The sequence below is a fragment of the Rhinoraja longicauda genome, chromosome 7, assembly GCF_053455715.1.
Source record: "Rhinoraja longicauda isolate Sanriku21f chromosome 7, sRhiLon1.1, whole genome shotgun sequence".
In the NCBI taxonomy this organism is placed as follows: domain Eukaryota; kingdom Metazoa; phylum Chordata; class Chondrichthyes; order Rajiformes; family Arhynchobatidae; genus Rhinoraja; species Rhinoraja longicauda.
Window position 1 is genome coordinate 43,996,312 of NC_135959.1, and position 11,977 is coordinate 44,008,288.

General features: G+C 43.9%; 1 protein-coding gene across 3 annotated transcripts in view; it reads right to left on the reverse strand.

Annotated features, from left to right (window-relative positions):
* Positions 1 to 7,607, reverse strand: part of cdk8 (cyclin dependent kinase 8) — an 84,851-nt gene extending 77,244 nt beyond the window's left edge. For all 3 annotated transcript variants that reach the window (XM_078403058.1, XM_078403057.1, XM_078403059.1), the window contains exon 1: positions 7,282 to 7,607. In XM_078403058.1, coding sequence (XP_078259184.1) covers positions 7,282 to 7,409 — 128 coding nt within the window. In that variant the 5' untranslated portion in view covers positions 7,410 to 7,607. The remainder of the gene's footprint in view (positions 1 to 7,281) is intronic.
* Between the last annotated feature and the right edge of the window lie 4,370 nt (positions 7,608 to 11,977).

Here is an 11,977-nt window from a genome sequence, read left to right on the forward strand (position 1 = left end):
ATATACCCAAGGACATTGTGGGAAACCCAGAGAGAAAATTGCAGGAGCCATATTTAAATACAGGAGTGTTGCCGGAAGACTGGCTGGTGGCAAATGGTGTGCATTTATTCAAGAAGGGCTGCAGGGAAAATACTGGGAACAATAGGCCAGTGAGCTTAACATCTGTAGTTGGAAAGTTACTCGAGGGTATTCTGAGCGATAGGATATACAGGCATTTAGATGGACAAGGGCTGATTAGGGATAGTCAGCATGGTTGTCTACGTGGGAGGTCATGTCTTACAAATCTGATTTTTTTTTAAAGTAGACTCAAAATGCTGGGGTAACTCAGCGGGACAGGCAGCATTTCTGGAGAGATGGAATGGGTGACGACCTAAAAGGCCGATGAGGGCAGAGCTGCAGATGTTGTATATATGGACTTCAGAAAAGCATTCAACAATGGTAGGCTGCTCTGAAAGATTAGATCGCATGGGATCCAAGGAGAGACCCGCTGAATGGATAGAAAATTGGCCTCATGGAAGGAAAGAGAGGGTGATGGTGAAAGGATGCTTCTCAGACTGGAGGCCTGTGACTGGTGGTGTGCCTCAGGGTTCGATGCTGGGCCCCTAGGACTGTTAATGTTTATCATCTATATCAATGATTTGGATGAGAACATACACGGCAAGATGAGTAAGTTTGCAGATGATACAAAAGTGGGTTGTTTTACAGCTAGTGAAGATGGTTGTGAAAAATTGTAGCAAGATCTTGATCAATTGGCCAAGTGGGCTGAGGAATAGTTGATGGAATTAATTTATTGCAGAAAAATGTGAGGTGTTACAATGTGTAGGATCGACACAGTGAATGGCAGGGCTCTGGGTAGTGTTGTAGAACAGATGGATCGAGGAATGCAGGTGCATAGTACCCTGAAGGTGGAGTTGCAGGTAGATCAGGTGGTCAAAAAGGCTTTTGGCACATTGGCCTTCTTCAGCCAGAGTATTGAGTATAGAAGTGTAGGAAAAAAACCTGCAGATGCTGGTTTAAATCGAAGATAGACACAAAATGCTGGAGTAACAGCGGATCAGGCAGCATCTCTGGAGAGGAATGGGTAACATTTCGGGTCGAGACCCTTCCTCAGACTGATGTCAGGGGAGGGGGCGGGACATATCGTAGACAGGAAGACTAGTGGGAGAACTGGGAAAGGGGAGGGGATAGGGAGGGAAAGCAGGGATTATCGGAAGTTGGAGAAATCAATGTTCATACCGCTGGGGTGTAAACTACCCAAGTGAAATATGAGGTGCTGTTCCTCCAATTTGCGCTGGGCCTCACTTTGGTAAACTTTTACATCCTATCTTTGGCCCACCCCCTCCCCTGAAGAAGGGTCTCGACCCGAAGCATCAGCCATTCCTTCTCTCCAGAGATAGTGCCTGACCCGCTGAGTTACTCCAGCGTTTTGTGTTTACCTATTGAGTATAGAAGTTGGGAGGTCACGTTGCAGTTGTACAAGACATTGGTGAGGCCACATTTAGAGTATTGTGTTCAATTCTGGGCACCGTGTTATAGGAAAGATGTTGTCAAGCTGGAAAGGGTACAGAGAAGATTTACAAGGATGTTGCCAGGACTAGAGGTTCTGAGCTATAGGCAGAGGTTGAGTAGACTGGGATGCTATTCCTTGGAGCGCAGGAGAATGAGGGTGATCTTATAGAGGTGTATAAGATCATGAGAGGAATATATCCGGTAGATACACAGGTGAATCAAGGACCAGAGGACATAGGTTTAAGGTGAAGAGGAAAAGATTTAATAGGAATCTGAGGGGTAACTTTTTCACAAAGGGTGGTGGATGTATGGAACAAGCTGCCGGAGGAGGTAGTTGAGCCAGGGTCTAACCCAACATTTAAGAAGCAGTTAGACAGGTACATGGATAAGACAGGTTTGGAGAGATATGGACCAAATGCTGGCAGGTGGGACTATTGTAGCTGGGACATGTTGGCCGGTGTGGGCTAGTTGGGCCGAGGGGCCATTTTCCACACTGTATCACTCCATGACAGAATTCAGTGGCCTGGTCCACTCCGGAGACAGCCATGGAACTGAATCCTCAAGGTTACTGGGAGCCACTTAGCCACAAAAGGTTAGTGCAGCTGCAAAGCTAACAGACTTTGAGCCTGGACAGCAGGTTAAATTGAGCAAGCACGCCAAACAAAGATTGGTGCAGCTAACTGTATCGATATTTCATGGTGTGTGTTATGAATCATCACTTAAAAAAACATCTTTGAGAAGCATATTTGACAAAAGATCTTATGACAGATTTGTTAATTTGGCTAGTCAGAACTGATCATGTGCTGCATGAAAGGCACTAGGAGATTGTCCTTCAATTACCACTGGAATCAGCTCTCAGCAAAGCCAGGGAGAAAGTAGCTTTTACCAACTGCAGCTAACTTCAGAACTGAGAATAAATAGATTCACCATGTTCTGAGAAGAATTGAGAACTTTAAGAGCTGGTCAGGGGAGGTAAAGGACCAACTCTGCGATTGCTTGAAGTCAGTAGACTTGGCAATATTCAAGGACTCGACAACATACCTTAATGAATACACCACCAGTATGTTATTACTAACTTCATAAGGATGTGTATGGAGGAGTGTGTTCCTACTAAGAACAACCACATCACATGTTCCCAAAGCAGAAGCCTTTGGATGTGCCAGGTGGTCTGCAATGTACAGAGGACCCGATCTTGGACATTCAAATCCGTCAACACAGAGTCATATTGGAAGTCCAAGTATGACCTCGATAAGGCCATCAGAAAAGCAGAGACTCTTTTGGTTGAGACTGGAGGAAGAGAGAGACATTTTGTGGCTTTGGCAGGGCTTGCACCCCATCACTTCTGATAAGGTAAAACCAGATGACAGCTCAAGCAATAGCAAGGCATCACTCCCAGATGAGTTTGATGCTTTCTTCGAAAGGGGAATGCACCTTCTCAGGCCCCCACAGACTCCTGCAACACTGTAATCCCGGACACCGAGGCCGACGTCAGAAGAACCTTCATATGAGTGAACCCTCGAAAAGTGCCTGGACCTGGTGGTGTACATGATGGCCTTCTCAAAATATGCGTGGACCCACAGGCGGCATTTTTGTGGATATCTTCAACCTCTCATTATTAATGTCCGAGATTCCCACCTGCTTTAATAAGACGTAATTAATACTGCTGCCCAAGAAGAGTAACATGACTTGCCTCAATGACAACCAAATGGTGGCACTAACGTCCGTGGTGATGAAGTATACTACATATCAGTTCCTGGCTCACTAAGAACCTGGATAGTTCATGAGGGTATGCGATCTTGCTGGCTTTCCACTCTATACTGGATCACTTGGACAATAAAAACACATCAATCAAGCTGTTGTTCGACTACAGCCTGGCATTCAACACCATCATCCCGTCCAAACTTATCACCAAACTCAGGAATGAGCAGAGATCCAGTGTATGTAATTGAATCCTCGACTTCCTCATTGACAATAAGTACAAGTTAGCAACACTTCCTCCTCGATAACCATCAACACATCAACTTACAATATGTCTGAAGAATGGTCTCGACCCGAAACGTCACCTATCTATGTTCTCCACAGATGCCGCCTGCCCTGCTGAGTTACCTCAGAATTTTGTGTCCTTTTGTGTGTAACCAGCATCTGCTCCACTCTCTCTATGCTGATGACTGTGCAGCCAGACACAGTTAGACAATAGACAATAGGTGCAGGAGGAGGCCATTCGGCCCTTCGAGCCAGCACCGCCATTCAATGTGATCATGGCTGATCATTCTCAATCAGTACCCCGTTCCTGCCTTCTCCCCATACCCCCTGACGCCATTTTAAATTTGACAACAATACCATAGTTGTTGGACGAGTACCAGGTGCTAATGAGTGTGAGTGCAAGAGGAAGATTGATAATCTGTTTGAATGGTGCCAGAACAACAATCTTGTTCCCAACATCAGCAAGATCAAGAAGCCACGTACCCCGTCTTCATCAGCCATACAGTGACGGGAAGAGTCAACAGCTTCAAGTTCCTGCCGTGCATATCTCTGAAGATCCATCGTGGGCCCAGCACATCGATGCAATCATAAAGAACTATCTTTAATTGGACTTTATCTTGTATTAAATGATGTACAAATGGATCCTAGGAGGTGCTGCCTCAAAAAAGGCAACCAATATCAAAGACTCATACCACCATGGCCTCATTTTGCTACTGCTGTCAGCAAAAAGGTGCAGGAGCCTGAAAACCATGACTAACAGGTTCAAGAACAGTTTTTTTCCCAGCGACCATCAGTCTCTTAAACAGTATACAACACAAACCTCAGCAACGACAATCTTCTAGGTACTACGTCTTTGGTTGCACTACGGTTTTCAGTTTTTGCAATATTATGGTTACAGAGTAATGTGGTTATTAATATATCATAATGCAAGATCCAATAAATTATGTGTGGGTTATTGTGTTTACAGGCCTGTTGAACTGCAGCAATTAAAAATGTCACTGTTCCGTTACCTGTACATATCACAATTAAACCGTTTTGACTCTTTACTCATGAGATGGGTACTTGGGATCTATTAAAATACAAAGCCAAACTGGGATTACTATCATAATGACAAAGCTGGTGCTTTTATTTGGAGGAAAACTGCAAACCTTTAAGATGATAGAGTAAATAAGTATGATAAATGTTGTTGAATTGGTTTTATGGCTCTAAATTTCAACATAAGACAAACATCCATTTGTGCAGCATGTGTAATACTCAAATGCAAAGTATTTTTCTAAAGGATAATAAATAACCTTTTAAGTCTAGACGTAGTTATTTTGTAGGCAAACACAATAAATAAAGTCTTACAAAGGATAATGAAACCAATGAGCAGTATAAGTCCTTTGGTTGAGTTAGAGTATGATACCCTGAGAACATCTCAATCTTCTTCAAACAAGCATCACCAGATCATTATAAAAAACAAAGGACTGCAGATGCTGGTTTAAACCAAAGATGGACAAAAAGTGCTGGAGTAACTAAGCGGGTCAGGCAGCATCTCTGGAGAAAAAAGATGGGTGACGTTTCAGGTCGGGACCCTTCTTCAGACGTTTATCATTCTTCTACAGAGATGCTGCCTGACCTGTTGAGTTACTCCAACACTTTGTGTTCATCATCGCAAGATCTTTGTTGATCCACAGAAAGCAGCAGTTGGAGCTTCAGTTTAATGTTGCAATTGAACACCTCTTAAAACTTCATCACCACCTCCACAGTGGCAAATTCTGGATTGCAGTTAGCAGCCAAAACTTTTTAAGGTCAGGCATTGTTTATAAACTCACTGTACAATTTAACCTTGTGTAAAACTGTAGAGAATGCAGTAACTGCAGCACGCAGATAGTAATACCAACATTACCATAAGCAGAATCAATGTCAACCGACTGCTGAACATGACAAAAAAATACAAATAACTTAAGGGTCCGTAACACCAAAAAATAAATAAAATTCAGAAATTGAGCTAATTCTTTGAACTCAACTTTGTATCAAACAGGTTCATCCCAATAGATTAGTGGGAGGCACATTTATTATTTGACTAGTTTAGCATGTTATTTTTTTATTTTCATATATCAAATTATTTCACTAAAACAATGCACACTAGTCTATAAAGAGATTATTAAGATATTAACAGATCTTATGGAAAACATGTCTATTTTCCATTTATCATTTTAGATCAATTGCTTTATATGAAAATAAGGGGAAAATAACTATATTCACAGGTTAGCATCATTCATTTGACAATTACAATTTCAACATAATGACAAAAGCAACGAGGAATACTATTTCACTTACATTGAGAATCAAATAAACCAGTTTTAAAAATAAAGCACTGAAAATTTCTTAGTACCACAAGGGAATGAAACACATGGATGCGATAACATTAAACTGAATGAACAGAAGGCCAGTTTCATCCTTTGCCTAGGCTGTGACAGCAGGTGGAACAAGATGCAGAATTTTAAATAGGTGGGGCAAAATCACCAAATGCTCTCCCTCCAGATGATGCAATACAAATGTCGCCTTTCCTGATGACAGATCTGTCAGACAGGCAAACAATTAGGTTGCCATTATTAATGCAACAATACACCGGATAAAGTAAATCAACCACAGGACTGGAGAAAAGAAAACTGAATGGTGCTGCAAACAGTACTTGACAAAGATTATAGACAATAGGTGCAGGAGTAGGCCATTGGCCCTTTGAGCCAGCACCACCATTCAATGTGATCATGGCTGATCATTCTCAATCAGTACCCCGTTCCTGCCTTCTCCCCATACCCCCTGACTCCGCTATCCTTAAGAGCACTATCTAGCTCTCTCTTGAATGCAGTTAATTGAAAATACAAAATTGTAGAATATACTCAAAAATACTTGAAATTGTTTTGCCCATTCTGCTCAAAGTCAAAATGCGACACAATAAAATGACCAATTCTAAAGTGGAAAACGTTTATTCCTTCGCCTTTTGTTTTACTCCATTAGGTTAACATGGAAAAAAAGTTCTATACCAAATGCATGAAGTATTATCAATAATACATTTGAATGCCAATTAATAATTTTATGTCAAACATTTGAAATGTCTTTGCCTGCTCAAGAAACATTGTATTCAAAGCATTATTCAAAAATCATGGAAAGATCATACCATATTTTAATGTGTCAATCAAACCAATATAATTTGTTCACTAGATACCTCAATCAATAAAACTTTTAAATTGATTTAAATTACTTTAGGTTAAGATGTAATAAGGAAAAATTGATCCATACCAAACACATTAAGTATTATCAATAATACAATTATTAATTGGCGTCAATTGTACGTCCTTGCCTGCTCCAAAAATACTGTATTCAAAAAGCATTGGTCAAAACTAGCGGAAAGAGCATGTTATATTTAAATGTATCAATCGAACTTAAAAAAAAATTGCATCCAATCAACTTGGTTTTCTGTAGTAAATTAATTGAATGTTCTCAAATGAGATAACTGAAACGTAGTTTATAAGCCTTACAGAAAAGAACAAATTCAATGATAATTTATCCGGCACTTTAAAATCGCAGAAGAATTTCCTACGTGCGACTCTTTTCACGCATAAATTGTTCTGCTCAGCCGATTGTTTATGATCCTCAAGACTCAACAAGCTGCATCAAACCGCCAGCGGCTTGGTTTCAAATCGGGTAAAGTTGTTGACACAAAATCAAATTAAAGAGGAGAGGGCAAATGAGAATGCAGGCGATGAGCAGCGTGGCCTACACACCGCAGGGCCCTGCACCTACCCGTCTTTCCGCTTGGCTTTGTAGACGTGACCATAGGTGCCTCGTCCAACTTTGCAGCCCTCGTACTCAAACAGGTCCTCCACTCGCTCCCGCTCCGTCGTCAGCTTCATCTTGAAATCATAGTCCATTTTCGGGAAGTTTGTAGAGTCTTATTTCGTTGGTGGGCGGTATTGTCTGGCTGACTGAAGGGTGTCGCAGGGTGTCACAGCCGGGGGTACCATCAAGGTCTGTAGGGGGGGAGGTGGTGGTTGTCGGGCTGGTGAAGCCGTCCCTGTCGTCGCCGCTCCGCCGCCGTCCTCTGCTCTCCAGTCTGTCGCGATGCCGGTCCCACACTCCAATACCACGTACGGCGCTGTCGTGAACGCAGCCCACACTGCGCACGCTCTCCGTCCCGCGCGCGCTCAGGGGGACGCGCGCTCCCTGCTTGTCAGAGAGTTCAGTGCAGACACAAAGAGTCGCAGTTCAGTGCAGATCAACCACTCACGTTAGTGGAGATAGAGAACTGCAGATTGCTGGTTAACACACAGAAGCGACAAAAGGTACTGGAGTAACTAACTCAGCGGGTCAGGCAGCATCTTCAAGACTGCAGATGCTGTTTTTTTTAAAAATGGAGACAGACAATAGGTACAGGAGGAGGCCATTCGGCCCTTCGAGCCAGCACCGCCATTCAATGTGATCATGGCTGATCATTCTCAATCAGTATCCCGTTCCTGCCTTCTCCCCATAGGCACAAAGTGCTGGACTAACTCAGCAGATCAGACAGCATCGTTGGAGAACGTGGATAGGTGAAGGTATAGAAACAAAAAACTTCAGTTGCTGGTTTTTTTAAAAAGACACAAAGTGCTGGAGTAACCCAACAGGTCAGGCAGCATCTCTGGAGAACTAGGTAATGTTCCGAGTCAGGATCTTTCCCCAGACTGAAGGCGAACATCATCTATCCTTGTCCTCCAGAGATGCTGCCTGAGATACAAGATATTTATAGTGGAAACTCAAGAACGTAACTGCTGGTGAAGGGCAAATGAGATCGGCTTCACTTCCTTACCTTTCTCTGGAACTTATACTGGTTGTCGACACAAGGATCTGCAGATGCTAGTTTACCACAAAAGACACCAAGTGCTGGAGTTACTCAGCAGGTCAATCAGCATCTCTGGAGAATATTGTGAGGAAACTCTGTTTTGGTTTGGACTCTTCAGACTGATTGTAGTGGGGGTGGGGTGGGGGGGGGGGAGGAGAAAGCTGGAAGACAAGGGATGGGGGGAACACAAGCTATGCAAGTAATTGATGGATACAGGTGAGGGGAATTTTAATTGGCAAATGGATGGACAAAGGCCTGAGATGGAAAGACTAAAGGTTGTGATTCAAGAGGGTTTTATTGTCATATGTCCTGAAATGGAACAATGAAATTCTTACTTGCAGTCTCACAACAGATATGTAAACATAGTATATATATATATATATATATAAACAAAGAATATTAGTGCAAAGACAAAAACAGTGCCCCCAAGTTTTTGTAGCTCAGAATTTAATTGGAGCTTATAGTATTTAATAGCCTGATGGTTCTTGGGAAGAAGTTGCTCCTGAACAATACAGTTTTCAGGCTCCTGTCCTTTCTTGCCGATGGCAGGAGTAAAATGACAGCATGGCCAGGGTGGTGTGGGTCCCTGACACTGGCTGCCTTTTTGATATGGCATCTCCCATGATCCCTTTGAAAGCAGGGGGGTCAGTACCTGCGATGTACTGGGCCGTGTTCACCATTTTTTGCAATCTTCTTTGTTCCTGGAGGGGAGGTTCGGGTGGGGAGGAATAAGTGAATGAAGTAGTGGAGGGAGCGGTCACTGTGGAAGACCGTGTGGCAATAGGAAGATGTGGCTGGTGGTGGGATCACGTTGCAGGTGTAAATTTCAGAGAATGAGGTGTTGGATGCAGAGGCTGGTGGGGTAAGGACCAGGGGAACTCTATCCTTGTTACGTCTGGGAGGATGGAGAGCGAGAACAGAACCACAGGACACAGAGGAGATGAGGGTGAGGGATCCATCTCTGATAGCAGTGGAGAAAGCATGTTCACTAAAGAATGAGGACATCTCGGATGCCCTATAATGGAAGGCCTCATCTTGGGAGCAGATGTGGCAGAAAAGTAGTAATTGAAAGTAGGGATGAGCATTGTTGCAAGAGAAAGGGTGGGAGGAAATGTAGTTCAGTTAAGGGCCTGTCTCACTTAGGCGATTATTTTAGGCGACTCCCAAAACGTCGCCCATTCCTTCTCTCCTGAGATGCTGCCTGACCCGCTGAGTTACTCCAGCATTTTGTGAATACCTTCGATTTGTGCCAGCATCTGCAGTTATTTTTTTACACGTCAAAGTCGTAGCAGATCGGCAAAATTTTATTTTACCCTACGACAATGACCACGACAGTGCCGAGTCAGGTGGAGATTACAGTCTTCGGAAACATCGCGAAATTCCCACCCTGTCAATGCTTCTCCGGTATCCTAATTTTCGCTAAAATCACTGACAAGTCGGTAATTACTTGAGAGTTTTGAAATATAACATCTTGCCCGGGTTATTTGAAAACCAAGCTTCACGGTAACATGGCATAAAGTGGATTGACTTCCAGTGTACTAATAGCAGTATTAAGAAATTTAATTTTAAAAGTGGATTTTTGTGCGGAGTGTGGGCATTCTTTGAAAATGTACGGGAGATGCATATCTGGTTTCTGGGTTGCATATCTGGGTTGGGAGCCTACTTTAAATGTAATCGGTGATGGCCATAAACATCGTGAAAATTCCCACGCTTACATGACCGCCAAACTGTCGCCTCCAATCTACCTGTCAAATGTCCTGACGGTAAATAAATTAGTTAAACACAAGTATTTTATGGTATCTTCAAATGCCTTTTCTTAATTTAATATTACGTGCTTTGAAATGCATCTGCGACAACCTAGCAAACCTGGGGACAGCATGCGACAGCGCCCGCAATAAGCTACGATACCTGGCGACAAGCCAGCTGTCGCCGAGAAATTTCTATCTGGAAAATTTTACTGCGACGCGCCGAGATCCGCTGCGATTCTTTGAAGACTCCTCATGATCATGCCCGCGACACCCCGGCGAACTGTCGGCGACAGTTCTGAAGAACTTCTGAAGGGTCTCGACCCGAAACGTCACCCATTCCTTCTCTCCTGAGATGCTGCCTGACCTGCTGAGTTACTCCAGCATTTTGTGAATAAATACCGTCGATTTGTACCAGCATCTGCAGTTATTTTCTTACACTGCCTAGTCGCCGGCAGTCGCCTTAAAATCGCCTAAGTGGGACAGGTCCTTAAACTGTGGTTAAACAGTTAACAGTTGATAGTCTGTCCCTGTAATTGACACAGAAAGATCGAGATAAGGGAGATGTCTGAGATAGTCCAAGTGAATTTGAGGGCAGGGTGAAAGTTAGTGGTGAAGTTAATGAAGTCCATGAGTTCCGCACAGGTGCAGGAGGCAGCCACGATGCAGTCATCGATGTAGCTGAGAAAATGTTGGGGGATAGGGCCAATGTACGCCTGGAATATGGAAAAATGGGATTAAAATGGTTAGCAAACGTCACTGTGGATACGAGTGCCCTCCTTTTTGAAGGATGAGGAGGAACCTCATTGAAACTTACCGAACAGTGAATGGCCTGGATAGAGTGAATATGGAGAGGATGTTTCCACGTGGGAGAATCTGGGACCTAGGAAATGGATAGATTCTTGAGGGTGTCAGGGGTTATGGGGAGAAGACAGGAGAATAGAGTTGAGAGGGAAAGATAGATCAGCCATGATTGAATAGTCATAATAATCATAATCATACTTTATTAGCCAAGTATGTTTTGCAACATACGAGGAATTTCATACAATACAATATATCTTTATTGTCATTGTACCCAGGGGTACAACGAGATTGGGAATGCGCCTCCCATACGATGCAATAATTTAATTAATTTAGACAACAGCAACCCAACGAAACAATTGTAACAGTTTTAGACAGGATAAAGTGCAAGTTGATCTATGCGTAGTGACCATCCGGCTCAGCAGGACCGATTCATAGCAGCTATGGCCCTGGGGATGAAGCTGTTCCTGAGTCTGGAGGTGCGGGCGTAGAAGGCCTTGTATCGTCTGCCCGATGGAAGGAGTTCGAACAGACTGTTGCAGGGGTGTGAAGAGTCTTTGTGGATGCTGGTGGCTTTTCTGAGGCATCGTGTGTTGTAGATGCCCTCCAAGTCTGGTAGCTGTGTTCCGATGGCCCTCTGAGCTCTATGGACTACCCGCTGTAGAGCTTTCCTTTCTGCCTCCGTGCAGCTGAGGTACCACACAGGGATGCCATGCGTTAAGATGCTCTCTATGGTGCAGCGGTGGAAGGTCGTCAGCATTTGTCACACAGTCATATCAATAAAAAGCAATAGAACACACAAAATACATTTTAACATGAACATCCGCTGCAGTGACTCCTCCACATTCCTCACTGTGATGGAAGGTGAAAAAAAGTTCATCTCTTCCCTTCTTTGTTCTCCCGCGGTCGGGGGCCTCGAACCTTCCGTGGATGGGACGATCTTAACTCCCGTAGCCGGCAGTCGGGCCTTCCTCGTCGGGGCATCAAGCTCCTGCATCGGGGGCGGGGGGCCGGGGGGAGGATCTCAGCTCCTCCACGCCGAGCGATCGGACCCGGGTTGGGGCTGGTCAAACCT